At 53.4% G+C, this 25,021-nt stretch overlaps 10 protein-coding genes across 10 annotated transcripts; 3 read left to right on the top strand and 7 right to left on the bottom strand.

Moving 5' to 3' along the window:
* The first annotated feature begins 4 nt into the window (after positions 1–4).
* Positions 5–2,544, top strand: BDZ83DRAFT_130813 (uncharacterized protein). Its single transcript, XM_060501211.1, has one exon. The coding sequence runs from the start codon at positions 264–266 to the stop codon at positions 2,235–2,237; it is 1,974 nt and encodes a 657-aa protein (XP_060358834.1). The 5' UTR covers positions 5–263; the 3' UTR covers positions 2,238–2,544.
* Positions 2,545–3,006: 462 nt separating this feature from the next.
* Positions 3,007–3,483, bottom strand: BDZ83DRAFT_546817 (LSM domain-containing protein; the record flags this gene model as incomplete). The annotated part of the gene is made up of 3 exons (XM_060503453.1): positions 3,007–3,239; positions 3,314–3,374; positions 3,436–3,483. Coding segments are annotated over 3 exons (342 nt in total), but the record flags the coding sequence as incomplete, so codon positions are not given.
* A 951-nt stretch (positions 3,484–4,434) lies between these two features.
* On the bottom strand, positions 4,435–6,847 carry BDZ83DRAFT_757532 (dipeptidyl peptidase IV N-terminal region-domain-containing protein; the record flags this gene model as incomplete). Its single annotated transcript, XM_060514910.1, has 2 exons — positions 4,435–6,303; positions 6,371–6,847. The coding sequence occupies 2 exons, from the start codon at positions 6,845–6,847 to the stop codon at positions 4,435–4,437; spliced, it is 2,346 nt and encodes a 781-aa protein (XP_060358832.1).
* A 677-nt stretch (positions 6,848–7,524) lies between these two features.
* BDZ83DRAFT_640461 (uncharacterized protein) lies at positions 7,525–7,884 on the top strand. Its single transcript, XM_060509488.1, has one exon. It carries the CDS (start codon positions 7,606–7,608, stop codon positions 7,765–7,767), a length of 162 nt encoding a protein of 53 aa, XP_060358831.1. The 5' UTR covers positions 7,525–7,605; the 3' UTR covers positions 7,768–7,884.
* A 576-nt stretch (positions 7,885–8,460) lies between these two features.
* Positions 8,461–9,872, bottom strand: BDZ83DRAFT_130780 (uncharacterized protein). Its single transcript, XM_060501210.1, has 5 exons — positions 9,293–9,872; positions 9,227–9,236; positions 9,118–9,167; positions 8,802–9,052; positions 8,461–8,671 (listed from the first exon to the last, which is right to left on the bottom strand). Exons 1-5 carry the CDS (start codon positions 9,714–9,716, stop codon positions 8,606–8,608), a joined length of 801 nt encoding a protein of 266 aa, XP_060358830.1. The 5' UTR covers positions 9,717–9,872; the 3' UTR covers positions 8,461–8,605.
* Positions 9,873–12,159: 2,287 nt separating this feature from the next.
* On the top strand, positions 12,160–13,200 carry BDZ83DRAFT_591339 (phosphotransferase enzyme family protein; the record flags this gene model as incomplete). Its single annotated transcript, XM_060506426.1, has 1 exon — positions 12,160–13,200. The coding sequence occupies one exon, from the start codon at positions 12,160–12,162 to the stop codon at positions 13,198–13,200; it is 1,041 nt and encodes a 346-aa protein (XP_060358829.1).
* Positions 13,201–15,505: 2,305 nt separating this feature from the next.
* Positions 15,506–16,828, bottom strand: BDZ83DRAFT_640447 (pyrroline-5-carboxylate reductase). Its single transcript, XM_060509487.1, has 3 exons — positions 16,699–16,828; positions 16,123–16,635; positions 15,506–16,049 (listed from the first exon to the last, which is right to left on the bottom strand). Exons 1-3 carry the CDS (start codon positions 16,736–16,738, stop codon positions 15,745–15,747), a joined length of 858 nt encoding a protein of 285 aa, XP_060358828.1. The 5' UTR covers positions 16,739–16,828; the 3' UTR covers positions 15,506–15,744.
* Positions 16,829–18,382: 1,554 nt separating this feature from the next.
* Positions 18,383–19,637, bottom strand: BDZ83DRAFT_683337 (uncharacterized protein). The gene is made up of 3 exons (XM_060511230.1): positions 19,144–19,637; positions 18,612–19,079; positions 18,383–18,553 (listed from the first exon to the last, which is right to left on the bottom strand). Exons 1-3 carry the CDS (start codon positions 19,405–19,407, stop codon positions 18,416–18,418), a joined length of 870 nt encoding a protein of 289 aa, XP_060358827.1. The 5' UTR covers positions 19,408–19,637; the 3' UTR covers positions 18,383–18,415.
* A 418-nt stretch (positions 19,638–20,055) lies between these two features.
* On the bottom strand, positions 20,056–21,678 carry BDZ83DRAFT_724018 (amidohydrolase; the record flags this gene model as incomplete). The annotated part of the gene is made up of 3 exons (XM_060512617.1): positions 20,056–20,816; positions 20,874–20,926; positions 20,978–21,678. The coding sequence occupies 3 exons, from the start codon at positions 21,676–21,678 to the stop codon at positions 20,056–20,058; spliced, it is 1,515 nt and encodes a 504-aa protein (XP_060358826.1).
* A 1,458-nt stretch (positions 21,679–23,136) lies between these two features.
* On the bottom strand, positions 23,137–25,021 carry BDZ83DRAFT_591332 (uncharacterized protein; the record flags this gene model as incomplete). The annotated part of the gene is made up of 1 exon (XM_060506424.1): positions 23,137–25,021. A coding segment is annotated over one exon (1,885 nt), but the record flags the coding sequence as incomplete, so codon positions are not given.

Raw genomic sequence — 25,021 nt, 5'->3', positions numbered from 1 at the left:
GGTGGCAGACTGGCGGGGGTGGGGGGAAACTCCCCTGTTCCAGTGGTCCTCCGAAGTTTACCCCGGCGGGTGCACATGGATCGGAGCTTGGGTCGGGTTCACCGAGCCTTTTTTTGGGAGCTCTGTCCACCCGTCTCCCCGGCCGACATCATCTAACCATCACCACTTCAATTTTCGACGGTTCACGCCTTTTGCCTTTCGTCGTACCCAGGAAAGCAAGAGACGGGACACGGATTCCCTTGCTCTCTTGCAGTTCGTCCACGATGCCTCCACGACTCCCATTGAGGCCAATCGCAGGTCGCGCCGCCTCTTCCCCGACTGCCGCAAAGCAGAATGCAGCATTCCCTTGGCCTGCAGTATGCTTGTTCTGCTCGCTTACCACGCCCTCGCGACCCACGACGAGAACGAACACCACCATAAACAGCCGCAACCAAGCGAGAAAGGCATTGAGGCAACGCCGCTTCCAGTCCACCGAGTCGACAGCATCACCACCAGCCCCAGAGACCACCGCACCCGAGAACCCTAGGCAAGAACTCATCGACACCCTCCTAGAGCTCCAAAAACACGCCGTAAACCACGTCAACCTCTCTCGCCTACAGCTCGCGCTCCAGGGCCTGCGCCAGGATCCCGGCCAGGAGTCGATCCGCATCGCAATCCTCTCCCTCGCCAACGGCAGCGCGGAGCAGGGCAAGGCGGCAAAGGACCTTCTCCGATTACTTCTCGCGGATCCCCTGGGCGACGAGGCGGAGTGGGAAAGGGAGCTGGCGCAGCATGATCCGTTGCACCCGCTCGTGGTGCGCATTGGGCAGGAGCATAATGCGGCGGAGGCTGCGCCGCGCGTGACGATATCCAAGACGAATTTGCTGCATGAGCTCGATGTGTCGTCGCCTGCGCTCAATGGGCACGGGATTGAGCTGTTGTTGATGGAGGTTAACCCCTTTAGCTCTGTGCCGGGACCGGGCGAGACGGCGGTGCAGGACGTCGAGGAGGCTGTTCTTGTGCCGACGGTGGATATCCCGTCCAACACGGGACGGTACACGCCTATTACGACGCCGGTGCACAAGGCTTTGGTTGTTTCTGGGGGCGTTATGGGCGCTGCTTCGGTTGCGGCTCTGCCGTTGGCTGAATACCGCGATACCGTCTTTGGGGCCGTAAATTTGCCAGAGTACTCTGTTGAGAAGGAGGCGGGCGTCACGTTCCAGCCGATTGATGTGTCGGTGGGCAGCAAGGGGCTTGATCTTATTCGCCAGAACATTGGCAATGCTATGGAGTACGAGAGGGCATGGTACAAGAGTAATGTGCCCGTCCTTATTCAATGGCTCAAGACAGGCGTGCAGACGGACGAGGGTCAGGCTACCAAGCCAGCAGTCCGTCTCCTGGTCGCCTCACTCCTCCGCAACGCCCTCGCAGAGATTGAAGCCGAGGAATCGCGCTTGCTTTCAGGACGCCTGTCCACAGAGGCCGCGTCGTCCGGACTGACCGTCATGAACGAGAGACTAGCGCAATGGTCCCAGTTCGCCCACGAGGAGCTCCAGCAGCAGCTCGACCTCGCGTTCGCGGGCACGAGGTGGCGCAAGCTGGGCTGGTGGAAGCTCTTCTGGCGAGTCGACGACGTAGGCGTCCTCACGACCGACATGCTCAGCCAGCGGTTTCTCCCCGGCGCGGAGAGGGAGCTGGTCTACTTAGCTGGCCGCATCGCCGAATCGGGCGTCGCTTCGACCACCGAACCACCCATCTACGCCCAGCCGACATCCGAACTCCAAAAGTCCCTGCCCGAGAGCAGCACCGTCGCCAAAGCCGTGACACAGAAGCCCAAATGGCCCACGCACATCGCCTTTACGCGCCGCTACCTCCACGAGGAAACCGTTCCTGCACTACAGGCCCTCGCGCAGAAGCTCGTCCTGCAGGCCTCGAGCACCTCTGCCCTGACGACGGCGCTAGCGGGCCTGCTATACGTATCGCAGTACGCTTCCTCCATCTACGAGGCCGGTGCCGTCGCGGCGCTGGGCGTGATGTGGAGCTTGCGCAGGTTGCAGACCAAGTGGGAGACGGCGCGGACGTATTGGGAGGGTGAGGTGCGAGAGGAAGGGCGCAAGGCTGTGCGGGGCGTGGAGCAGAGCGTCGCGGATACGCTTGATGGGTCGCGGGAGGGGGCTGCTATTGAGGGCGCGGAGGAGCTTCGCAGGGCCAAGGAGCTTGTTGAGAAGGCCGAGGACGCGCTTAAGCGGTTGAAGTAGAGGTGATATGGACAAGAAGGAGGTGTTTGCACGTCACGAGGTTTGTATCATCATCTGTATAATGTATAAACACAATGTCCATGATAGACATACACATGCATGCACGAAGTTCGGATACCAGACAAAAAGATAAGAGATTTTGGGCGCCGAGAGGGGCGTTTGCATTCTATTGCTGCGGTCTCTTGGGCTTGAGTACCTAGCTTTCTATGTCAGCTGAGGGTTGATTGACGGCTAGCTCTTCAAAATTAGAGAAAGAGTGAGGCCTACCCTAGCGACCGTCTTTTCCCACATGCTGGCCGACCAGTGACATCCTCAGACTGCCCGGGTATTGTTCTCCCCGAGGAGAACTCAGCCCTCAAGTATCGTGCCTCGCACTGTTTTATGTGTTTCCCTGGCCCCCCCTCGGCTGGTATCCATCCGCCTTTGCAATACTTGGGGACTTTCTCCCGTGAAACTTTCAAAACCCTCATAAAACGCCTGGAACTTTTTTGTTCCCAGAGGACGAGACTGAACAGCCCCCGGATTTTCCTGGAGTGAGAGTCCAAAGTCCCCTCACCCGACCTTTCCTCAGACTTTTCAAAGACGGAAGAGTAGCGTCTGTCGTAAAAGGAAAATGCGCGCTATGTCTCATCTCGAAAGTCCTCACCTTTGGTGTCTTCTTGCTCTCTCCCACTCTCTCTCCCTCGCGCAAAGTCCATATCGCGGGCGGGCTATTTCTTCAAGGCCAAGTCGAAGAGGCATGCTGGGAATGCGGATTGCGATCCTAGCGTCCTCCGCGCCCGCTGGCCCTCGCCCTGCTCACAGTCGCGCGACCACGCGCCATACCGACACCTCGGCCGCGGACGTTGCGGGAGCGGAACATGGGCGCGTTGCGCAGCATGTCCGGGACGATGAAGAAGCGGACGTGGGAGCCGCGGATGTAGACCTGGTCGAGGTGGGAGACGCGGCCGTCGCGGGCGGTGACGGTGATGTCTTTGAGCTGGACGTTCATGTTGTCTTCGGCTGTTGGGAGAGGTGCGGTGTTAGCGGGCTACTATGACTGGAATGGGTGGAAGGAGGGGGGAAAGAAGGGGTACCTTCAAGGAGCTTGCCGCGGTAGGTTTGACCTGATGTGATTTCGAGGGTGACGATATGGCCCTGCGCGCGCCAATGGTTAGCTGTCTGGCGTGGTTCTTATTGGGGGAGAGGCTGTAGATACCTGTGCCTCGTTGAGGAGCTTGATGGGAATGCCAATTGTGGACGTCATGATGGCGGCTGTTTGGAGGAATCGAGGGCGAGCTGTCGTGGGGATTTAGGTCGAGATGGGTGGAGGCGAGTAGCTTGTCGCGATCGCGGGTCAGGGCGGTTTGGGTGGTGGATGATGAAAAGTGAAGGCGGGCTCTGGGGAAGACAGGTAGCTGGAGGTTGGTGTTTTTCCGAGCCGGATTTTTGGCCTCACCGAGTGTGGCAGGTGAGGGTGGAAAGGTGGGGCCGTTGCCGTCACTCACCTTGCGGAGCTCTAAGAATGTCTGCAAACACGGTGAGTATCCTTCACTTCGATTATGATCTGGCCTTTAGTCGATTATTTCGACACTAGTTACAATGAAGGCTTAGTTTATTTTTGAAATTAATTGTTTTTGAAAACGAATCATGAATATCGTCACGGGCTGAAGTGTCCAGGATCGTTCGCACTCTGGCCGCATCAGATTGCGAGAGAAATGGCCGCCAGGAAACGTGCAAGAGCCGCTGCAACGTGGTTCAACGACAGTGGCTTTCATGACCACAGCATGCGACGAGCGAAGAGACCTATATCAATTTGCAAGTAGGAGACAGTGGCAAAGCCGAAGTTGAGGGTTTCGATTTTTGGATTACTCAGCCTTTTGAGTTCGCACTTTCGATCCCGCAAGTATTGTGTAAGTAAGGTAGTTTAAAAAGTGGTGCGAATACACTCTAAATCTACGACAGACCACACCGAGAGCATGTATTTCTCTTGCCGTGCATGAGGTTTAATCAAGACTCATTACGATGTATTTCTGTCGTTCTGAGCGATCACGCCTCTATCCGACGACGAAATGATCACCTGGAATCCTTCGCGACTGGCCGGCAGGGAGAAGTATTACGTTCGTGCACGATGCAGGCTACTTTGAACAGTTATGACACATTAATTCTTTCCAAAAAAGGGTATTGAAATATCTACATCGAAGACGACACCATGCTCCTAAGACCTCTCAAAGTCAAATGTCTCGGGCAAGCTCTTCTTACTCCACTGGTGTACAAGCGGATCTCCAGACCGTCTCTTCTCCCTGAACAACGCCTCCGTCAGATACTTGTACAGCCAGATATTAGCACCGTTGTACGCAATGCTATGGTCGCTGTCCGTGAAACTCAGCCACTTCATCTTGGACACGGGCACTCCGGCACCGACGAGGAGGTCAATGAGCGCAGCCGCGTTCTGATAGTGCACGTTATCATCGCCCGTGCCGTGGAGGATGGTAAACTCGCCAGCCAGGTTCTTGAATCCCTCGGGGTTGCGCACAGCCGTCTCGTTGTAGCCCTCCTCGTTGGCCTCGAGTGTCTTCATGTAGCGCTCCGTGTATAGCGAATCATAGAATCGCCAGTCGCTGACGGGCGCGACGATGAGGCCGGACGAGAAGACACCTGAGTTGGCTTCGAGGACCTTGGCGGAGAGGTATCCGCCGTACGACCAGCCAAAGATGCCAATCTTTGCGGCGTCGACAAAGGCGTTCTGCGAGGAGAGTTGTTCGGCGGCCCAGATCTGGTCGAGAGGCTCCAGGCGGCCGAGGTGGCCGGCCACGGTGGAGCGGAAGGCGCGGCCTTTGTAGCCTGTGCCGCGGTTGTCGACGGTGTAGGTGATATACTCGAGTTCCGGGTCGGATGCAATGAAGGCGCGCCAGGTTATGGATTGGTAGCGCTTTGTGACTTCCTGTGCGCCGGGGCCGCCGTAGGGAGTGAAGAGGGCGGGGTACTTCTTGGAGGGGTCGAAGTTGGCGGGGAGGCGCTGCATTACGTTAAGGGTGTAGCCATCGGGGTGGGCAAGCTCGAAGTAGGTGATGTTGGGGAGCTTGTATTCCTGAAGACGGGTGACGAGGGCCTCATTGCTGGTGATGGTGCGGACCGGGGTGGAAGAGTTGGTGGCGTAGAGTTCCTGGTAGGGGACGTTGGGGCCCTGGTAGGACAGGATGTAATATCCGGCCGAGGACGAAAACGAGGCGCTCCAATAACCTGCGACGGTATCGTCGACGAGAGCCGTCTTGACGCCAGAAGGGTAGGAGACGGAGTAGAGATGTCTCTCGGTACTGTGGTGCTCGGTGGACAGGTAGTAGACGAGATGACGCTCAGTGTCGACCTTGAGTACCGAGGTCACTTCCCACTCGCCGCTGGTCAGAGCAATAGGGCTGCCGCCATTGACTGAATAGAGGTAGATATGGTTCCAACCAGACTCATCGGAAAGGTCCAAAAAGTAGGCGTCGGTGGAGTTTCTAGTGGCGTTTTGCAGGGGACCGATGTACTCAATGCCCTGGTTGTTGTCCAGCCATCCGTCGGAGCCATCGCGCTCTCGAATGACCTCGGAAGCATAGCCCTCGACATCAACACGGACGAGCTTCTCTTGGTCTTGGACACGGTTGAAGGCGCGATAGACGAAGCTGGCATGGTTGGTGGTCAACCACTTGACCTCACCGACGACCAGGTCATCGGCGGGAAATGCGTCAATCTCGACGGGCGTGGCCTCCTCGGTCTCGACATCCAGGAGCGTCAGCGCCACTGTGGGGTTCTTGCTGCCGACCTTGGGGTAACGCAGGTCCAGCTCGACAGGATACGGGGGCGCAATCTTCTCGCCGCCCATGAAGTAGGGGATGGTAAAGGTCTCGACGCCCGTCTCGTTGAAGCTGAGGTAGGCGATGTACTCGCCATCGGGGGAGAACCAGAAGGTGCTTCTGCTGCCAAAGATTTCCTCCTCGTAGACCCAGTCGGGAACACCATGGAATAGGTCCGGACCGCCATCGCTGGTGACTTGAGAAATGGTTCCGTTCTTGCTGAGGAATAGGTTGTTACCGCGGACGAAGGCCTTGAATTTGGTGTTAGTTGAATCCGAGGGCAGCTAAATTGCGTGAGAATTAATCAGGAGCACTTACAATTGCATCTCCCACGGGCGCAAACTCGGCGTATTGAATGTCTCCAGCCTGATCATCCACGAGGGGCTCGACGACGCCAGATTCGACGTCAAGAATGGAATAGTCGGCAAAGTAGGAGTAGCGGTACTGCTTGGTGTAGTTGGTGGCGAAGAGGACCTTCTTTAGATCCGGGCGGATCCAGTACTCGGCGTAATCGGCAGGGATCTTGTCGGCGGGCACAAACGTCTCGTTTGCGCCGGTAACAATGTCCTCGATTACGAGCGCATTGTTGGAAAGATAGATGAAGCGGCCGTCTTCGACACCCGAGAGCCAGCTGACAGATCGCGAGCTGGCGCCAAATCGCGGGGAGGCGACCGTCTCGTTCCAAGTGACAATGCGATCGCCACCTCCGGTGGGCTGGTGCGGTTCTCGTTCAATCGCCGACGCGCTGAGGATGAAGGCCGCAGCGGCAACGACCTTGAGAAGTTGGCGGGCCATGATGGGTGTCCGGTGTCCCGATTTTCCTGGTATCCAAGAATGGGTATGAGAGAAACGGCGAGCAACAGAGGCAAGAAAGGTCGCGTAGTAGGAACCTGGAGAGGCAACCGCCACTTTATACCAGCTTGCCGTGCGGTGCCATTGAACCAAGGTATGCGTCGATAGCCATGCAGGTGCGCGTCGCAGTGGACCGTGTTCCACTGCAATGCAGGCAAGAGATCACCGAGCGACGGTGCAACGGTCCATCGTTGGTGGCATTGTTGGATGTTGTGCTCGGATGCCAAGCAAGCGACATGGATCGTGGTCAAGTTGTCAAGTTATCATCAGGTCGGGCCCGCTGCTTTCTCCAGATTTCTTGCCGACTGTTGGTCTCGACGGCCATCTTGACTGGCTGCTGTGGTCATAGCTGTCCATGGGAACGGAGTTTTCGAATGGAGGGAGCCGGGGGGATTGTTAAGGACCTGCCAAAGTTGGGCTGACGGCGTGATTAAGTCTGGATATTGACGACATGAAGAGGCGGGGGCCATTGGCGTTCGTAATAGCGGTAATGGCGAGCGTCAGTGTACTATTATGTGTGACTGTCTGCGTACGTGTGTGTGTGTGTGGAAGAAAAGAAATTGACGCGATGAAAGCCAAGTGAAGGCCAAGACGAGCTTGCACAGGTGCATTCCTCTTCGGGAAGGTTGCACTTGGACCGGAGAACAAGCGGTGGGCACTGGCGCCGGGGTTCGCTGCGGGTGGAGGGGCGGGGCCACGGCATGCCGCCCGGCCTCTCACGGCTTTTCCCCAAACTTGCCGACTCTGCCCACTCGTTCACTCACCCACTCCTTTTTTCTCCGTCAGACATGAAAGTGCCGGCAATTGGTCGTGAAGGATCGCAGAGGATCGAGAAGCAATGCAAGGCACATCTCATCCCATGAGTTCGGTGTGAGTGTGACAACGTTACACAAGGTACCTACTTGTGGGCTAGATGCTTCAGATAAACTGAAGAGATCTCACTCCCGCATAAGGTGTTCTTCTCAGAAAAAGAAATAGCGAGCAAAGACTATCTTGATACCTCTTGCGGTAACCTGTGCGGTACTGTCACACCTTATACGTATAATCCTTCAAAAATACCAGCTCGGCTTCGGCGCCGGACCCCACAATCCCGTCGGCAATTTAGGAAATCCTCGGGTTCGGGTATCAATCCGGCGTCGGCGGCTTCGGCGAGCGACACTCCAGGACTGGCTTATGACTCAGCGGTATCTTTACATTGACTCACGGAGCTCGAGATACAATCGTGCTATTGGCCGCGGTTATACTGGTCCATGTACTACTTCTATCCAATTGAGATGTATGCGGTCAGTTCATCACATCACTTACAAGCATCTTCACTGAGGTTGCTTTTCTACCATCCTCGAAACAAGCGGAATTGCACCTACTTGCTGATTATTGAATCCAGCTTTCAATTTCTGGCATATATAATGTGATTCAAGCAAGTAGGTTGCTTTCAAGTTTCCTTGTCTAAGGACCCTACTCACAATTGCGTATTTTGAACTCTCTGCAATGTAATCTGTTTGGAGTTTTCACGAGTGCCCGATGAATGGCAGCTACAAGGTTGACGATGGACTTTCTGGGTCAAGAATACAATCCAGTCACTTATATTACCATCAGCTTCAGGTGGCTGTTTGACGCTTGGTCTTCTCCCAGATGTTTACATTAGAAATGAAAGCATTGTCAATCACCCCATTGGTGGCCGCATTTATTGAAATGGCGCGCTCACTTATCTGAGATGATGCCACTGTTTGAGGTTTGAACTTTCGTAATTTGGTCGCATGAAAGTGACTGAAATTACATCAGTACTATACGAGCAATAGTCCCGGTAGCGTACGGATTCTGATCTCTATCCATGAGTATTACCATGCTACCCGGATATAGCGAAGCCTGAAGCCAGTCATGTAAGCTAGTCACGTACCTCATGCGAAAAATCCGAGATCGAGCCTTCCAGCCAAGTTAAGAAGGGGGTGCTGATGTTGGTTCCCGCTGTCACCCGCAAACGCGGGCCAACCCGTCGCATCCAAGCTTTCCAAGTGTCTGAGACTCGGACCCAAAGCTTTAGATTAGGGTAGGATTGACGTGCTGGCTCTAGGAATACGAGGGAGCTATCCCTCCAGTACAATTTTGATACTCTAAAATATTCTGCGGAGTAGAAACGTGAGGTACCTGCTGCCCACATTAGTTAATTAGTCTCTATTGATATGAAGGACTGAGCATCAGGGACCGCCACACACATTGAAGACTGGATGTACTCGGCGCCGGCCGGTCTCTGGGATTGACTATGCTAGTGCAGTTGGTCAGCATCGGGGCATGCCTGTCAGAGCCTTCTCAAGGGTCCCCAACAAAGTAGTGCCTGCCCATCCGCATCAGGCAATTGCTTTATGATGATCTTCAATCAAGTTCTCAGACCTCTGCCAGGATAACAAGACCCTTTTGATACCCCTCCAATCACAACGCCTCCAGTGCAACGGGTTTCAAACGCGTCCGTCAGACTTTCTAAGTTTGGGACCCGAGGGCCAGCAGAAGGATATTGGAAACCAGTGAAGGCAGCCTCTAGAAAGGTCGAGGCGAGATGATTGCCCCTTTTGTGTAGTTCAGCTGCCATGCCATTCCACATGGATCCCTTTGACTTGAAGGCAAGATTGATGCTGATTTGCTCTGTGATGATAGTGAGAGGAGTTATGTCTTGCCAAGGAACATTGCGGCATTGACTCTTCAGGGATCGCATCCTTCTTGAGCGGACAACAGCGATATGGAGGGACATTTTCGAGCCTGGTGAACAGGTAAATATGACTTCCAGTCTCCAGGGTGCCAAAACAATAGAGGTAAACATAGACTGATCGAGTATTTGAGTAAGCCGGGAATAAGCCCCGCCGATTGTCAAATTAGTGAGCAGGTCTGATTTTGGCGCCCGCTTTCGCTTTGACCCTGTGACTTCGGAGCAATGTTCGAGTATCGCACTAGTGCATTCTCTTCGGGCTGTATTGTCTCTGGCGATTTCTTTTGTGCGACTCGGAACAGAAATCCGACAGAATTACCGGGACAGCATAGGAAGAAAAGAAGAAATTCTTCGCTCAAGGTCTGGGGTTCAGGACGACTTTGATGTTCGAACTGTGGTTTGGAAGGGGGGCCGAAGTGGGATACTACTATACTCGACCACTTACAATAGAGCAGTAGATGACTAGCCCAGCTGTCTTCACGTTCGACCGCGACCTTCCGAGAAAGACATACGGCCCGATCTCGGCAGTCACTTTACCAGTGGAAGGGCGCAGTGTAACCCATGTGGTTTGGCTGGCAGCTGGCCGGATCTCTGTGAGACATTATCAACTGCCAACCCGAGCCTAAGCGCCATCGTCCACTTCACGGAAGGCAAGGGGTGTCCTCCCCGGTCGAATCTGGAGGGAGGGTGCTCCCGCTAGACTGTCACCTCACAAACATCAGATGGGACGATCGGCGAGGGTTCAAGTTGGTTCGGGGTCAATCTATGGAGTTATCCGGCAGGACACCCCACCGCGATTGGACATCGGCGATCGCCCCGATAACCTCCTTTTTTCTGTGGGAACGGGCTGGGAACCGACATGGACCTTTCTCATCTCACATTTTCTCTCCCCTCCAAAGTCCATCCCCAGGTCCCCCATGATCCATCATATCATATCACATCCCCCATCTCACCTACGATTGTCTCAATGACATACTCGAAATACGCCTCATCATACCACCGCCGGTAAGCTAAGACAGGCATTTGGGGGAGGGCGACGCCTCCTCAACGTTGTGTGTTCAGCCAGCCCGGAGACCCCGTCCGAGCAAACACACACACGCATATTCGTCTACATACATACAAATCGACTGGCAAAATGGCTTTTCACCCCGGTCGAAGCGCTCCCGCGGCACATATCAATAAATCTGAACCCATGTCCGACCCTCAACCCCCCAATGACGTTCAGCTCTCGGCCTCCATCCGGCAAGATCGCCAGTCAACTCACCTCGCTCACCTGAATTCCTCAGTTTGCAAGACCTACTGCGTACAGGCTTACTCACAGCGCGCGCGCCCTCTACCTGTAGCGTCCCTATTGTCTCATGCCTGTGTCTTACGTCACGCATCGATGAATGTGACTTAAACAGCATGGCACGCATGGCTAAGCCCCTCCGGGAACCATCCAAAGCGCTTCCGATCTGCCGCCTGCATGGTATACCTACGCCTTTACCCATTTTCGACAGCGGGTGTCTGGCCGCTCTGGCGTGCCGGGGGATCCTGGGTAAGGATGGCCACACCCTTCTTTCCCTTCTCCCCTTGTGTCTTCGTCTACGCCAACAGGCACACGAGGTATTTCGTGATATCTGATCTCCCGCCAGCCCGCTAGGGCCGTACCCTTCCCGGACGGAGGATTTTCTTACCTGTCAGATATCGAATGTGAGGGATGAAGAAGCACGCACCCTGCCACTTTGCGGGATGCCACCAATCACCACCCGCCTAGTGGCATGCATCCTGCCCGCGCATGGATTCAGTCGACTCTTTCTCGCGGATGATGGCGTTCGTGATATCATCTCACGCCCGCCTCACTTCTCGCCCGGTCAGATGACTAGGATGGGCGAGAGCGAGGTAAGACAGCGTTGACGAAGCATCATACATGTAGGTAAAGTCCCAAGCTAGACCCTAGGGCTTTGGGGTTAGCCGGGGTGAGCAAAAAAAAAAAAAAGAAGGAGTAGTGGCAGTGATATCGCTTTTTCTTCAGAGTATCTCAAAATTCCTTTCTCTTCCTCAAGTCTCACACAAGGAGTTAAAAAGGGGTCTGGAATGGTCCCGGAGCAGGTTCACCGTGCGCTCCCGTACCGACTTTCAAATGCAATTGATACCCCTAATCGTATCTGCCGGGATTCTTTCCCTCATTCACCGAAGTTGCCTCGCTCCCTTGACCATTCTCGACAGGGACTTTGTCAATCAGCGGAAGAAGAAAAGAGAGCCTTGCAAATGCTACCATCAGTTGAGATGGGACTCACAACCGTGGCAGGCTTGAGTTGACACCCAATCAGAGTTGATGATGGGTTAAAGGTATTAACTCCAAAGTCTTCCAGTTTACATGCAGTCTTCCGTCCCAACTCGACTGTTCTATTCAGCTTCGTCTCTTTGGTGAATCTACATACTCATTCACCGTTCTTATTAGAGAACCTATTTTGGAAGATAAAAAAGACAATTCTTTTTTCGACTTCTCAGGCCGAACTCTTCTAGGAGCAGAAACCTCAATCTTAACGATAGACCGTACTTAATATCACCTACAATGGCCGTCGCAAGCGAGATCTCTCCCATCAGGGAACACTACATCAACCAACTCACCCCTTTCGACAAGTTCATTGCAAGCCTCGGCAAAAGCGCACGCCCGACAGACTTCCAGCTCGTGGACTTCGCCGACCTCGAGATTCTCGGGTTCCTCCCCGGCAAGACGGGAGCAAGGATCGTCACTAAAAAAGCCTCCGGCCTGACCCCACAAGAGAACTTCGTTTTCAAGGGGATGGACTTTGACCAGTACAAGCGAGACAGCAAAGACTTTAAGGAACACCAAGAAAAGACCCTTCTCCACGAGATCCGCACCTTGTACACCCTGCCGCCCCACCCGAACATCATGCCCTGTCCTAAGATCCTCGTCGTCGTACAAGACGGGGACAAGAAGAACCGCATCTGCGGCTTTCTGCAACCGGTCATGAGCAAAGACTCGGTTGATGAGCAGGTCATGCGCGCCAACAGAGCCGGACAACGTCTCCCGCTAGGTCTCAAGGCCAAGTGGTGCTACCAAATGGCTGTCGCAATCCAGCATACCCACCAGGTTGCCGAGAGCTTCCACATGGACTTGAAGCCTGGCAATATCCTCGTCGACGACCACAATAACCTCCGGCTCATCGACTGGGAGCAGAGTGGGTTTTCCATGTTTACGCATCCGCCCGAGGTGACCATCGACCAGGAGGCCGAGGAATCGTCCGTTTCCATCGGGGCCAACGGCAAGCCGGTGGTCATCTACACACCCCACACCGGCGCGCCGCGGAGGAATCAGAAGTGGGGATTTCCGGACTGGAACCTCCTTCCGGAGTGGAAGACGACATGTCCACGAGCCGCGGAGCTGGCGGAGGTATTCAGTCTGGGCAGGACGATGTGGATGCTGCTCGAGCAGGTCGAGCAATCCCCGGACCCTACTGTATGGACGGCCATGGCGATGGACGTCCCGAAGGAGTGGCAAGACATGATCATGCGGTGTGTGGAGAGAGACCCGAACAACCGGCCCGAGTTGAATGAGCTGGTTGAATTTTGGCGCAAGCAGTTGTGCTAGGGCTACGAGTCTACGAACTTTGCTTTTTGGGCATATTTACACAAAGCGGTGTAACATTAGGGACATGGAGTTTCTGGGGCAATCACACGGCGGAGGATACATAGAGGGAAATCCTTCGGAACCCTATTACATTAGTACTTGTTTTTTAAGCAACAAATTCGCCTCTTATCTTCTAAATTGACAACTTCCCACACAGTAAGAAGTCCATCATGACCATGCTTTCATCACCACAAGCGCAGACTAATGGCGAAGCTTCGGCACAAGGTTTGGTTTTGCACCGTGAAAGAAGCGACCCAAGAATAGAGGCACTAAGGCAGAGAACCCCTGCTTGCTGCAGAATGTCGCAAGCGACTCTGCTTTTGTCAAAGGCGATTCCTTCAGGTGGAGCAACCCCATTTCCCTCGCCCTAGCCAGCCTCCCATTTGTGACTGGACAAGGGACACTCGCAGTTTTCTTCCCTTTAATGAGTTGTTGAGCCTACGCATATAGGAACTTGCAGAAAGAATCCGAAAGTTTTGAGAGCTTACACTAAGCCAAAGGGGCAGTCTCAAAGTCTTGACTGACCTCCGCACACCACTACCCCAAGACTGCGGCCCCGATCCAGGCCCAACATCAATGCCTTGCCAAGTTCCCCCATCCTGCAAAAAGGCGATGATCTTGTCCCGAATTTGTAACTTTACCATCCTATCCCGCCCTGTGGATCAGCACCCTGCGTTCTAAACGTGTCTCAGGCGCCGGTGGGAGAGGAGGTCCACATTCACGTAACCCACATTGCATCTTATGTTATCGGCCGAGAGATGTGAAAAGCCACTGTCACGGCAAACCTTTCTTCCGGTCTTGAGTTGCAATGAGAGGCGTGTTAGGCCGTCGACTAATATCGGCAACCTTGTCTGCATGCCTTTAGAGATCTAATGCCGCGCGTTCATACCCTCAACAAATCTCCGCTAGTATGGGTGAATCGTGAACGTGGCCGCCAAAAACCCACTCCGCGCCACAAGTGTTGAAGAACTGATTTAAAGTGCAACATGTAGATTGCCCAGTGAGCCAAGGGTACCTTTGCTGGAACGAAGCTTCTTGGGAAACATCTTGGCACCATGATAGCCTGCCGGAATCGCTACGTCAGCGGATGATCCCGCTCATTATCCTAGACTGCCGGCCACCCGACGGGCAAATTGTAACCCCCCTGATAGACGGCCACCTGCATATCTTAGATGAAGCTGATTAGCAACCGGAGAAAACCTCCATAAGAGATACGTTGGCTACTTAGTATGTACAGTCTTTATAACTTCATGATCTTCATGTGCAACGACAGCCTTGTATCTGGTTTCTTATGCGACAGATCGTGAGGCGGACGGTGGGAATGCGCACGTTTCTAGCGCGAAGCCACCATATGCTAGGTAGATACGGCAAATCGTCAAGATCTCGAGGCCCAACCCTGAGTCTCGGTATCGATTCAATCGCGCCCGTAGAAAGAGGGATCGACACCATGCGATTCAACGAGAAGGGTGTAGTCCTAAGCATCATAAGCATCTTATTAGTTAGCTTGCTTAGCAACGGTAACATCGCAACTTTTGCACTCACATTAACTTTACGCTATGAGCGACCGACACCTTGATTCTGCATTTAGCCCGGATGGTGTAATATTGCCCCAATTTGATTTCTTAAGATCTTTGAGAGAGAATGAGTGTTCAACCCTGCCAATGAGGAAAGAACTCTCGAGAGCATAGTCTTAGAGTTAAAGACATGAAAGCTCATATGGTCTCCTTGGGAGATGGTCACGGGATTTAGCCGTGGTGACTCCGTGTCGCCACAATACTGTAAGGGCACAACGAACAGCTTCTTTTGTCACACCCTAGACAGCCTTGACAGCTTGGGGGCACGTTAATGTATCAGGCGACTGAGACACCAAAGTCAATTTTGGGATACGAACTGCAACTAAGCCACACCCCGACCAATTGTCTTCAATTTGAACGGTCTTGGGGATGGAATGTGACACGAGCTAGACCACGCGGGGACGGATTATCTATGCCGTATACGGAACTAGGAGATATGGCCAGGTGGTTCGCAATATGAGAACTGAGCTGAAGGCTCTGAGATCTGCTGGCACCTTTGGGTAGAGCAGATAAGCTGCCCACTTGCAGGGCCACCATTCGAAATTTGAACGCTTGGCCTAAGAGTCTTTGGGTTCTTGGGGCCTGTGGCTTTTTGTGATTCAGCATTAAAGGGGCTGGGTGAAGAACAGGACTGGTGCTGTCCCAGTGAAAGGCAGGCTAAAGTACGAGGAAGATGAACGTGGCAGTGGGGTATTGGTACAGCTAAACATTGCTCATTTGCAGGATTTATGAACCACCGGATTTATTGGATTGCATGTTGAGCTAATATTGATCATTATCATCTCGTCCATTCGTGCATCAACCTTGCCATATTCCGAGCCTCCCATTTTAATATCTATAGCAATGCCTGGCGCACCTTGTTTTTTGGGACCCTCCCTAAAATGTCTCAATGCCCTGAAAAAAGGACAGATTCCCCATTGGTCCAACTGCCTTACTGGTTGCCCAGAGTCTTTCCGAGCTCCTCGCCGCGATCCGCCGCAGCCTTGACAGCCTTGTTGACAATCTCCTGGAAGCCAGATGCCTCGAAGCTCTGAAGGGCAGCATGTGTGGTGCCGTTGGGGCTGGTGACGTTCTTGCGAAGCTGGCTGGGCTCCTCGGGGGACTCGACGAGCATCTTGCCTGCACCGAGGCAGGTCTGGGTAGCCAAGCGCTTCGCCTGCTCAGGGGAGAGGCCAAGGCCAACGGCGCTGGAAATGAGGTGCTCGACCATGGCGAAGAAGTAGGCAGGGCCAGATCCTACGGGTGGCTCTAGTGTTAGATTCATCCTATTCCGCTGGCGACTCATGTGAAGTGTCCCGTAATGACTCACCTGACAAGCCTGTGACAACGTCAATCAGCTCCTCCTTGTCAACCCACTCCGTGGCCTTGCTGACGCTCGCCATGAGGGCCTCGGTCAGCTTCTTCTCGTCGTCCGTCACATCGCTACCCGCGAACAGACCAGACGCACCCTCGCCCACCAGGGCAGGGGTGTTGGGCATGACGCGCACGACGTGCGGGGACCGGCCGTCGTCAAGCGCCAGCCACTTCTGCAGGGCCTCGAGGGTGATGCCAGCGGCGATGGAGACGACGACAGGCACCTTCTCCTGCCCCGAGATGGCCTTGCCGAGCTCGTTGCAAACGCCCTTTGCGACCTGGGGCTTGACGGCCAGGATGGCAATGTCGGCGCCGACGAAGGCCTCGGCGTTGGAGGTGGTGGTCTTGACTCCGAGGGCGGCCATCTTCTCACGGTTCACATCCCACGGCTCAGAGACGGTGACGTTCTGCTTGTCGATACCCTTTGCGACCAGGCCTCCGATGATCGCTGCGGCCATGTTGCCGCCGCCTACGGATACCCCGCGTTAGCCCCGCCATCGTGGGAGATTTTCTGGTGTTTCGTGGAACGTACCGATGAAGGCAATCTTGCTGGATTCCAAAGCAGGAGCCATGTTTGGTACTGTCTGGATTCAATTGAGTTAATTGACGTTGAAGTATTCTGCGACGCGAGGAGATGAGCTGTTGATATATGTGTAGTGAATTCGAGAAAGTCGATGAGTTTGACTCGGCCCGGAAACTGTGGCGCCGCTATCGGACCCACTGTTTCTGGAAAGTATGGCGTCTAAAAGCCGAACCAGTGAGTCAATTCCCGAGGAACTAGTTTCGTGAATTTACAGCCTCAATAATCAGTTTCTATAGTTTTTTCCATTGATATATATTAAGTAGTTGCAGAATTTATCTTCAATGATCATATGGCTAGTGGGCCGGAGTGTATTGATTGCTGGAAACAATGACCTGTGGCAATGATAATCGTGGCCTAGGTGTCATTCAATGATCGAGAGGGCGTGGAGTCGTTCAGGGAAACTTTCCTGGATAGATGCGATAATAAAATTCAAAGTAAGGGATATCTTTTATATACCAAAAATTACTTGAGCAATGAAGGCATAAGGGCTAAATTACGCCCAATGCCTATGACCGAGTTTACTTATTTGCTTTGAACCTTGATTTGTGAATTTGGGAGGGGGCTTTAGAGTGTGTGTTGAACTTGATTGAGTTTTACTGACTTTAACCCTATTCGTACCAAGAGCTCTCAACCTATGTGTATTTCCAACTCTCGAACCGCATCAATGTTTATGCAATTGAATCGTGCTGGACTCAGCCTCCTGATCTTCCAGCGCGCGTGCGGTCATTTCTCGCGGTTCGAGGTTGTGACCCATCATAGTCGACGTGACAGAATTCGAGAATGCTCAAAGACTTAAGGTAGGTCTCCAGTCTCTTCCCGTTCTTTCTCGTTGACACCCCCAGGAATAATCCACTCCCATTCCGGGGGGCCCAGACACTTGCCACAATCTAATCCCGGGACGTTCTTGCATCCCCACCAACGCCCGCGCTTTTCCGGCGGCCAAACATCGCCATCGGTGCAACAAGGGTGACACTGCCGCTTCTGAATCTTGCTTGTCGGCTTGAGGTCCCCTTTTGATGAAGATTTCAGTGCGAACTTGAAATTGTCTTCTTCGTAACAGCTTATCGGCGCCTTGGCGCTGTAACAGTCCTCGATCTCAGGACAGCTCGGATCCGAGTTGCTGCGGAGAACATGGGTGGCTGTGATGGTGCATGTCGGACAGGCCCTTCGAATGTTGTAGAGTGTCTGTTTAGAGATGCGCGCTGGCGATTTTGCGATCTGGTCTTCCGTGGGTGCTGGGGCGGTCATTACACCGCTAAGAAGAGTAGCGGAGAAGAGTAAAAAGATCTTCATGGTGGAAGTGTGGGTAAAGATGAGGCTTCTGAGCGGAGGATAGCTTGATCATTGACTATGCAAGAAGGAGGAAAAGTGTCAATGAGTCAAAGGCGATCACCGCCCCATTTATGACTTTTCATAAACCCCTTGTAGACATGGCCAAAATGGTCCTCTGAAGCGGCTCGTGTTAGACGTCCTGTTCAAAATGAATTCCAACCACATACTAGGCCATGAACAATCTGCCTCTCACGGGAACTGGAACGTCGTGCCTGCGGCTGGCTACCTTGATGTGCCAGTACAAAAGAGCCTGGGCCTTTAGGGTTATGGTAGTCACCCCAGAACCATACAGGTTGGTAAACCCGGGACTTAAAACATCGTATTACCTGTAGCTTTATTCTAGGAGGTACTCCGGAGACTTCAAATCAACCCATCCCAAGTTGGGTTCCGACTGCTTCCAGCCAAGACGGTCACGCACGAGTTTCGAGTATGTCTTGACATCTTCGATCGGGTAGCTGAGGTATGGAATCTCCTGCATTTGTGTGAGCAATCGTAATTTGTAGTAGCATATGAAAACTCCGGTGGCTTACCTCCTGCCGGTGAACGCCGCTGCACATGAACATGATGTGCACTGTTCGACATCCCGTCTCTAGGGAATACTGTCCAGCGCCATGGTACAAACTGCCCAACATCACAAATGCCTCGCCTCTCTTCAATTCCGCGTTTTCAACACCCTTTTGGCCATCTTCCCCAAAGTCAGGCTTTTCATCGCCCCACAGATGTGACCCGGGAACGATCCGGGTGGCACCGTTTGCTTGAAAAGTATCGCATTCCGGAACGAATAGGCCAAGAAGCATATCGCGTCCCTTTGTGTAGTGACTGGCCTTGGTGTGTCTCGCATGATGGTTTTTGTCGTCGCGATGTAATTTCTGTGCTTTCGCTCCCGGCTGAGAGGACATTGTGATGGAGATCGAGAGCAAAGGGTCGGACTTGTGGATGGTGGGTTCATCTCCGTACCAAAGTTCGGTCTCAAGCCCAATGAAGTGATCCGCAATGCTCTGTGAAATGTCCCTTTTAGTCAATAATGGATTCATAAACTTGATAGAGATGTTGTAAGCGCACCTGGTACAACGAGTCTGAGAAGAACTTCTCGCGGACAGTTTTGCTTCGACCGACGAGCCTCGTACAAGTTGCAGTCCCACCGTTCAGAGCACCGACGGTACTTCCAGATTCCGCAAGCGACGCATCGAGATATGGCTGCACTTCCTGATGCGCAGCATCAAGGGAAGCCTGGTTCGTGAAGTCTTTGATGACAACGCACCCATCCTCTTCTATTGCGCTAATGAAGGCCTGCAACCCGGCTTCTCGCTGAAGTCGTTGGACCATTTGAGAGACACTTCTGATTACGATGCAAGAAACTGAACTTTCGGCAAATGAGCTATCCTGGTATTGAAATGAAATCCAGGAAGACAGAGAGTTTAACACTATTGATGGGTTGGGTAACGTTGATGATGGAGCATCTTGTGGGTTGAAGTTGTCTTAGCCTCCAGCTTCCCCTCGACTTGGCAGGCAGATAGGATGATCCCGGAAACGATAACGCGACAGGCGGCGGGCGGAGATGAGGAAATGTAAGTGGAGACTGGCAATGTGTCTCGCGCCATCTAAGCCGCCCGTTATCCCGCCGGCGCATCATCTCCGCATCAAGAAAGCGACGACTTCAGATCCTCAAAAGCGGACTAGATAGCTAGAATGACCATGATAGCCTCTGATGCAACATCAAGTATTTCAAACCTACCAAAATGCAACCAAACTATGTGTTGTAAGTTTGAAACTTCAGGAGGTAAGTTTGACGGTATGGCGAAGCGTGAATTCATCTTATCCATTGTTTCCATGCACACTTAAGCTTCATCAAGCGCTTTTTTGTGCATTGGAAATACCACATTAATATTATTGGCTTTGTTAAAGTACGCCCTTAAACCTTTGGAACGCAGGCTTGGCACATGTGCTTTCAACCTGTTACCGCGGCACCGGTATTCAAACAAACGTGGTACCATATCCACTTTCACCTCCCGGCAGGACATCGACCGAAAGAGGAGCTTCATAGGGAGCTTCCGAGCTGCTAAACTCTCCCTCGAGGGCTGAGAATGGAATATCCCTCCAAGTCTGCTGGATCTTCCTTGCGCTCTCCAGGAACCGCGTCTTGACGTCTGCGTAGTCAGGCACCACCAGCTTGTGATCTTTCTTGACAAACTTGCCGTCCACCAGGACGTGCTCGACATCGGCGACGCTAGCGTGTAGAATTACAGCCGCGACAGGGTCAACCCAGCCAAGGAGGGCGGGACTCTCGCCATCCCAGACAACCACGTCGGCTTTGGCGCCTTCAGTTATGACGCCCAGGTCCGGGCGGCGAAGAGCAAGTCCGCCGTTCCTTGTAGCGAGGAGGAAGGCTTGGTTGACAGTCATTGGCGTGCTGGTAGGCACGCGCCAGTTTGCGAGGACTTGTTGATAGAGCAGGCGGCGGGTGCTCTGTAGCCAGAGCCGGGCTTGCGTAAGGATGTCGGTTGAGAAAGTGAAGTGGGTATCTACACCGAGGGAGCCTTGATCTTGAATCAGGTGGCTGTGAGGATGTGTGTGACCGTAATGCATCTCGGATTCTGGCGTGATTGAGATGTACTGGTTGGTGGAGCGGAGGAGCGATGCGCCCTTGTAGGTGAGGAATGACGCATGCGAAAATACGACTGGGATGCTAGTATTCAGTACCCCAATAGCATGGACATCCTCCGGACTGTTAGTGTCTATGGAGTAGTCAGTATGAGAGCGACACTATTGTGTGATTAGGATCAAATACTAACTTCCCCATGGGCCCTGCAGACTATGAGTTGTAATCACTGAGACGTTGAACTCCCTGCCGCCTGTTAGGACGACTTTTACTGCTAGCTTGTGTCAAGCAACTCACTTAGCAAGATCAACGACCGCGTTGATATCCGCGAGAACACCATCGGTCCCGAAGAAGTCGCACGCAACTCCTAAGGTGGTAGGAGTACCGTCAAATTCGGCTTTGGTCGCGATGTTTCTGAAGTTTTCCAGCTGCTCCGAAACGGTATAGTTGGTGACATTGTGAAAGGCGTAGGACCAAAAGACCCTCGCGCCGCTGTCGATGCTGCCCTTCAACCCTGCCTCCGAAGTTCCATCAGACCAAGTGTGGTGGGCGTGATCGAGAGTCGTCGTGACACCAGCGTTGAGGGCCTCGTAGAGACCCGCGAGCTGGCCAATGTAAACATCGTCGGCACTCAAGAAGCCAGCGGCAGCGTACTCGCCGTAGCGCGTGAAGTACTCTGCGAGTGAAGTATTCGAGGCGATGGTCCTGAAAGCTGTTTGCCAACCGTGGCGGTGGGTGTCAACGAAGCCCGGTGTGATGATCTTGTTTGTGACATCGATGACTTCCGTGTCGTTGGATGATTGCGGCAAGGGCTGATCTGAAGTGTAGATGGAAGTGATGCGGTCGTCCGTGATGAGCAGGGAGCCGTTGCGGATGACGTTCAGGGAGTTGCTTGACTCGTCGAAGCCAATAATCGTACCACCACGAAGAAGTACCGAAGACGCATTTGCGAGGGTGACAAACCCGGCGACGGCCGCTGCCAGGCTGATAGAAGGCATTTCTCAAGGTATTAGCCAGTCGAGCGAGCTCGAGTCTGTCGGATGCTGCCTTCAGTCATCTCCAGGTAATCCTCCACGGCAGCGCAGATGCTGCTTTTAAAGTAAATCCAAGTCATATCGCGTTTATCTCGCTATCTCGCGCCTACCATCATTGCAACTGGTGATTTGAGCAAGAAAAAGCCAGAACCAGGGAAAAGTCCGACTTGGCAATCTAAGAGGCGGAATCGATTGTGGACTTTTTGCGTTAAAGGAACAGGAAGCCGCAAACTATGGGACCTTTGGATTAGTCTTCTCGTAAGTTCGGCCCACGTTTATGGATTTCCGTAATGCCGTGCGGCCCTCCACTCAACCTAATGGCGGCCGACATTGGCTCGCGTGACGTGCTGAAGAATAGCTGACAATGCCGTCATGGAGTCTGAAATCTGGAGACTAGAGAGGAACCACTCTTGCGTGGATCATAGGCCCATACTTTCCCAGCGGACGCTACCTCGACTGGGAAATGTGGATATATCTCAATTTCTAGCGTAGTGGTTCGGAGAGGTCGGAAGTTGTCATCGTGAAAGGCCCTTCCTTGGCGGCTGCTCGGCTTAGGCTAGAATGAAGGTATCTTAGATGACCCCCACACCTGTCAGTGCTGACACAAGACTCTTTATTCTTAGGCTCCTCGTGCTCGTCCGGGTAATTGAACTGAATATTCAACCGATGGGTTCACGACAGGATTTAGCCAGTAAGCAATGGACCCGAACCCGCTTCGGCAGTTCGCAGGCCCCACTCCGAACCCCGGGTCGGGGCCTTTGCGAATGGGTCACTCCAGATTTAACCTTTACAATACCGGGACAGGGGCACATGGTCAGGCCATTATAGCCTGGAAACTCAGTGAACAGCTTATTTGCATGTAGTGTAACTAGGTTTTCTGCGCCTCAAAGGACTCCTGAAGTGATTCAGAGTTAGACTGTCCTCTACCGAAGCCCTATGAGAGAAGCATGTGATTGCCAGCAGTGTCAAGATAGCGCAGTTCATAACCGTCGTCTTCCCCAGTTCAAGTTAACATGGAGCTACAAGATTCTTTCCAGATTTTCGAGTCCCTCTGAGTCTCTGGCTAGCGAAGCGGGCTAGACGTGGGTCTTCGAGTCATGTGGAGCCCAACGCTACGGGTCGGGCCAGAGGACGTACGGATTTTCGGAATTATGCGGACATACCGCTTCTTGGATATCCAGATCTCGCCGATAATTGGTAATACTGAACCATTAGACACCTGCATTTTCTGGCATAATTTATGGAGGTTCCTTCGAAGTCATCCGAGCAAACAAAGTCGCGAGGCCGAGCCAGCCAAGGCATCATCTTGCATCATCTTGCTTGCAAGCTCAAGTTGGGTCGTATTCATATAATGCGGTATGATTCCGACCATAATGACTGTTGAATGGCACGCATCGAATGGAAACGTCTTTCCCCCAGCCATCAATCCCCGTCGACACGGAACAGTACCAGCGACATGGCATCGGCCAAAACGGCGCGGCCCGGGCGCTGGCTCACGCTAAGCAATCTTCCCAACGGTATTTCACCACCCATAGATGGTAAGCGTGGCCGTGAAGATGGATTACCATCCGGCTCATTAGGCACAGCGAGGATTCTCTCCGAGGGGCCTGGTGACATGCCCCCTCGATTGGCGTTACTTCTCCGTAATGTCGACTCCGAGCGGCTTGGTGCAGCATCATTCGGCGTTGGCGATAGGAACTGTGGCGACGGCGAAAAGGCTCTAGGCGGAAGCAAGGCTGCACCGCGCGGGGCCTCAAATCTTGATGTGGAAAGTGGACGTCCTCGATCCCCACGGTAGGGAGGGCGCTTTTGCGAGTCTCGGCTGACCTCGTCTCGCAATAGCCCCCATATGCCCTGAAGCCATCTTTGCTTTTCTTCCGGCTTCATAGAGCGGAGAGGGAGAACCTCGGCGCCACCCATTTCTCGTGTTGGCCATGGGAAGCTGACTGCCATCTCCCTCAATGTTGCAGAGTCCATCTGTCGTAGTACTATCCGGAGTTGGGGCTCGACGTTAGCCACAGGGCCAAAGGCCCAGTCGCCCCTTTGTTCAAGTCGTTCTGCAATCTGAGCCATGGCACCCACCAGCCATTCAATTGCAACGTTGTCTGGAACCGTGTTTGCCTTGCTGAGCAGCCAGCCCAAGGTCTCTGGTGTACCGGACTGGTTCAGGATTGGGATACTGCGCTTGTCATGCTCGCGGTCCTGGAGCTTCATGATGAATTCATTATACTGGTTCATGGCGGTAAGAGGCAATCCAACGAATTTTCCCCCATTAAGCGCATGGACAATCTCGTCTCCAAGGGCGATGCCTGACTTGACACCACTGTTGAGGCCACGGCCGGGCCAAAAGTGTACTGTCATGGCAGCATCGCCTGCCACTGCCACGAGGGCATGTGGTCGCTTGATCGCTTCCGAGTCACAAGGAGGGAGATACTGGATGCCTTCTCGTACGGCCTGAACAACAATCGGGATTCGAACAACATTGATGACCTCGCTTTCCTTGAAGCCAAAGAGCTTCAGACCGTCGGAGATCGACCTCCACAATGAACTTTCCCTGTCTTCTGAAGGTGCAAAAACTTGGTTCTCGGTGAAGCCTTTCGGTATAGTCCCATCGGATTTTCGGAGGCAGCCAGGATATCCAAAGGTGACTGGCTGGCCATCCCTGGCGAGCATCTTGTGCCACTCTTCCTCTGTTAGTTGCATGTTGAGGTACCCACGTCCGTCATAGTCACTAGCGTTCAGAAGATACCGAGTCTGACCTAGAGTCAAAAAGACGTTCAGGGGTTGTGACCATGGCAGACCGGCCGGTCGATCAAATGCGAGGCCAAGGGCATAACTTCGCCCGCGTTCGTTTTCGTATCCGTGGAAGTACGATTTGCGGATCCACGATGCAGCTCCATCGGCTCCAAGAAGCACGTGGAAGTCGTCAAGTTTTGCCATATCTTCATGCGTCACACCTTCCGCGTGTAGGTGAATGACGTCCTGAAATTCGGCGGCGTGACATCTTCGGAGAAGGCGATCTTCGACTTTACGGATCTGGATATTGGCTGAGCCCGGCCAGACTCGTTCCGGACGACCTTCAAACAATACCTGCCGAGTTGCTTTACTCATCAACGTCGTGACTGACTTTTGCAACGTGACGACCTGATCACGACGCCTGGCCGTTGGGGGGTAGTCGATGTAAGGTCCCCTCGGCCTATCTTTGACGATCCACCGTCTTTCGTAGACGTGAACTTGAATTTTCCCAGCACCCTTCTCCGCGAGAGATATTGCTGATGCCAGTGCAGTTGGTCCACCGCCCACAATG

The sequence above is a fragment of the Colletotrichum acutatum genome (genome assembly GCF_030867785.1).
Source record: "Colletotrichum acutatum strain CBS 112980 chromosome Unknown BDZ83scaffold_170, whole genome shotgun sequence".
NCBI lineage: Eukaryota > Fungi > Ascomycota > Sordariomycetes > Glomerellales > Glomerellaceae > Colletotrichum > Colletotrichum acutatum.
Note: the sequence above shows the minus strand (reverse complement) of the source record. Positions and strands in the feature narration are given on the sequence as shown.

Bases quoted from the DNA above. Each gene is read 5' to 3' on its own strand.
- BDZ83DRAFT_130813 (XM_060501211.1), top strand. From the start codon at position 264: ATGCCTCCACGACTCCCATTGAGGCCAATCGCAGGTCGCGCCGCCTCT.
- BDZ83DRAFT_640461 (XM_060509488.1), top strand. From the start codon at position 7,606: ATGCCGCCCGGCCTCTCACGGCTTTTCCCCAAACTTGCCGACTCTGCC.
- BDZ83DRAFT_130780 (XM_060501210.1), bottom strand. From the start codon at position 9,716: ATGTTTACCTCTATTGTTTTGGCACCCTGGAGACTGGAAGTCATATTT. The intron at 9,053-9,117 runs GTGTGTGGCGGT...TAATGTGGGCAG, and splicing joins GAGTACATCCAGTCTTCAAT to CAGGTACCTCACGTTTCTAC. The intron at 8,672-8,801 runs GTACGTGACTAG...ATGTAATTTCAG, and splicing joins TCTCGGATTTTTCGCATGAG to TCACTTTCATGCGACCAAAT.
- BDZ83DRAFT_640447 (XM_060509487.1), bottom strand. From the start codon at position 16,738: ATGGCTCCTGCTTTGGAATCCAGCAAGATTGCCTTCATCG. The intron at 16,636-16,698 runs GTACGTTCCACG...GGGTATCCGTAG, and splicing joins CAGCAAGATTGCCTTCATCG to GCGGCGGCAACATGGCCGCA. The intron at 16,050-16,122 runs GTGAGTCATTAC...AGCCACCCGTAG, and splicing joins CGTTGTCACAGGCTTGTCAG to GATCTGGCCCTGCCTACTTC.
- BDZ83DRAFT_683337 (XM_060511230.1), bottom strand. From the start codon at position 19,407: ATGGTCCAACGACTTCAGCGAGAAGCCGGGTTGCAGGCCTTCATTAGC. The intron at 19,080-19,143 runs GTGCGCTTACAA...GACATTTCACAG, and splicing joins TCTCAGACTCGTTGTACCAG to AGCATTGCGGATCACTTCAT. The intron at 18,554-18,611 runs GTAAGCCACCGG...ACACAAATGCAG, and splicing joins GCGGCGTTCACCGGCAGGAG to GAGATTCCATACCTCAGCTA.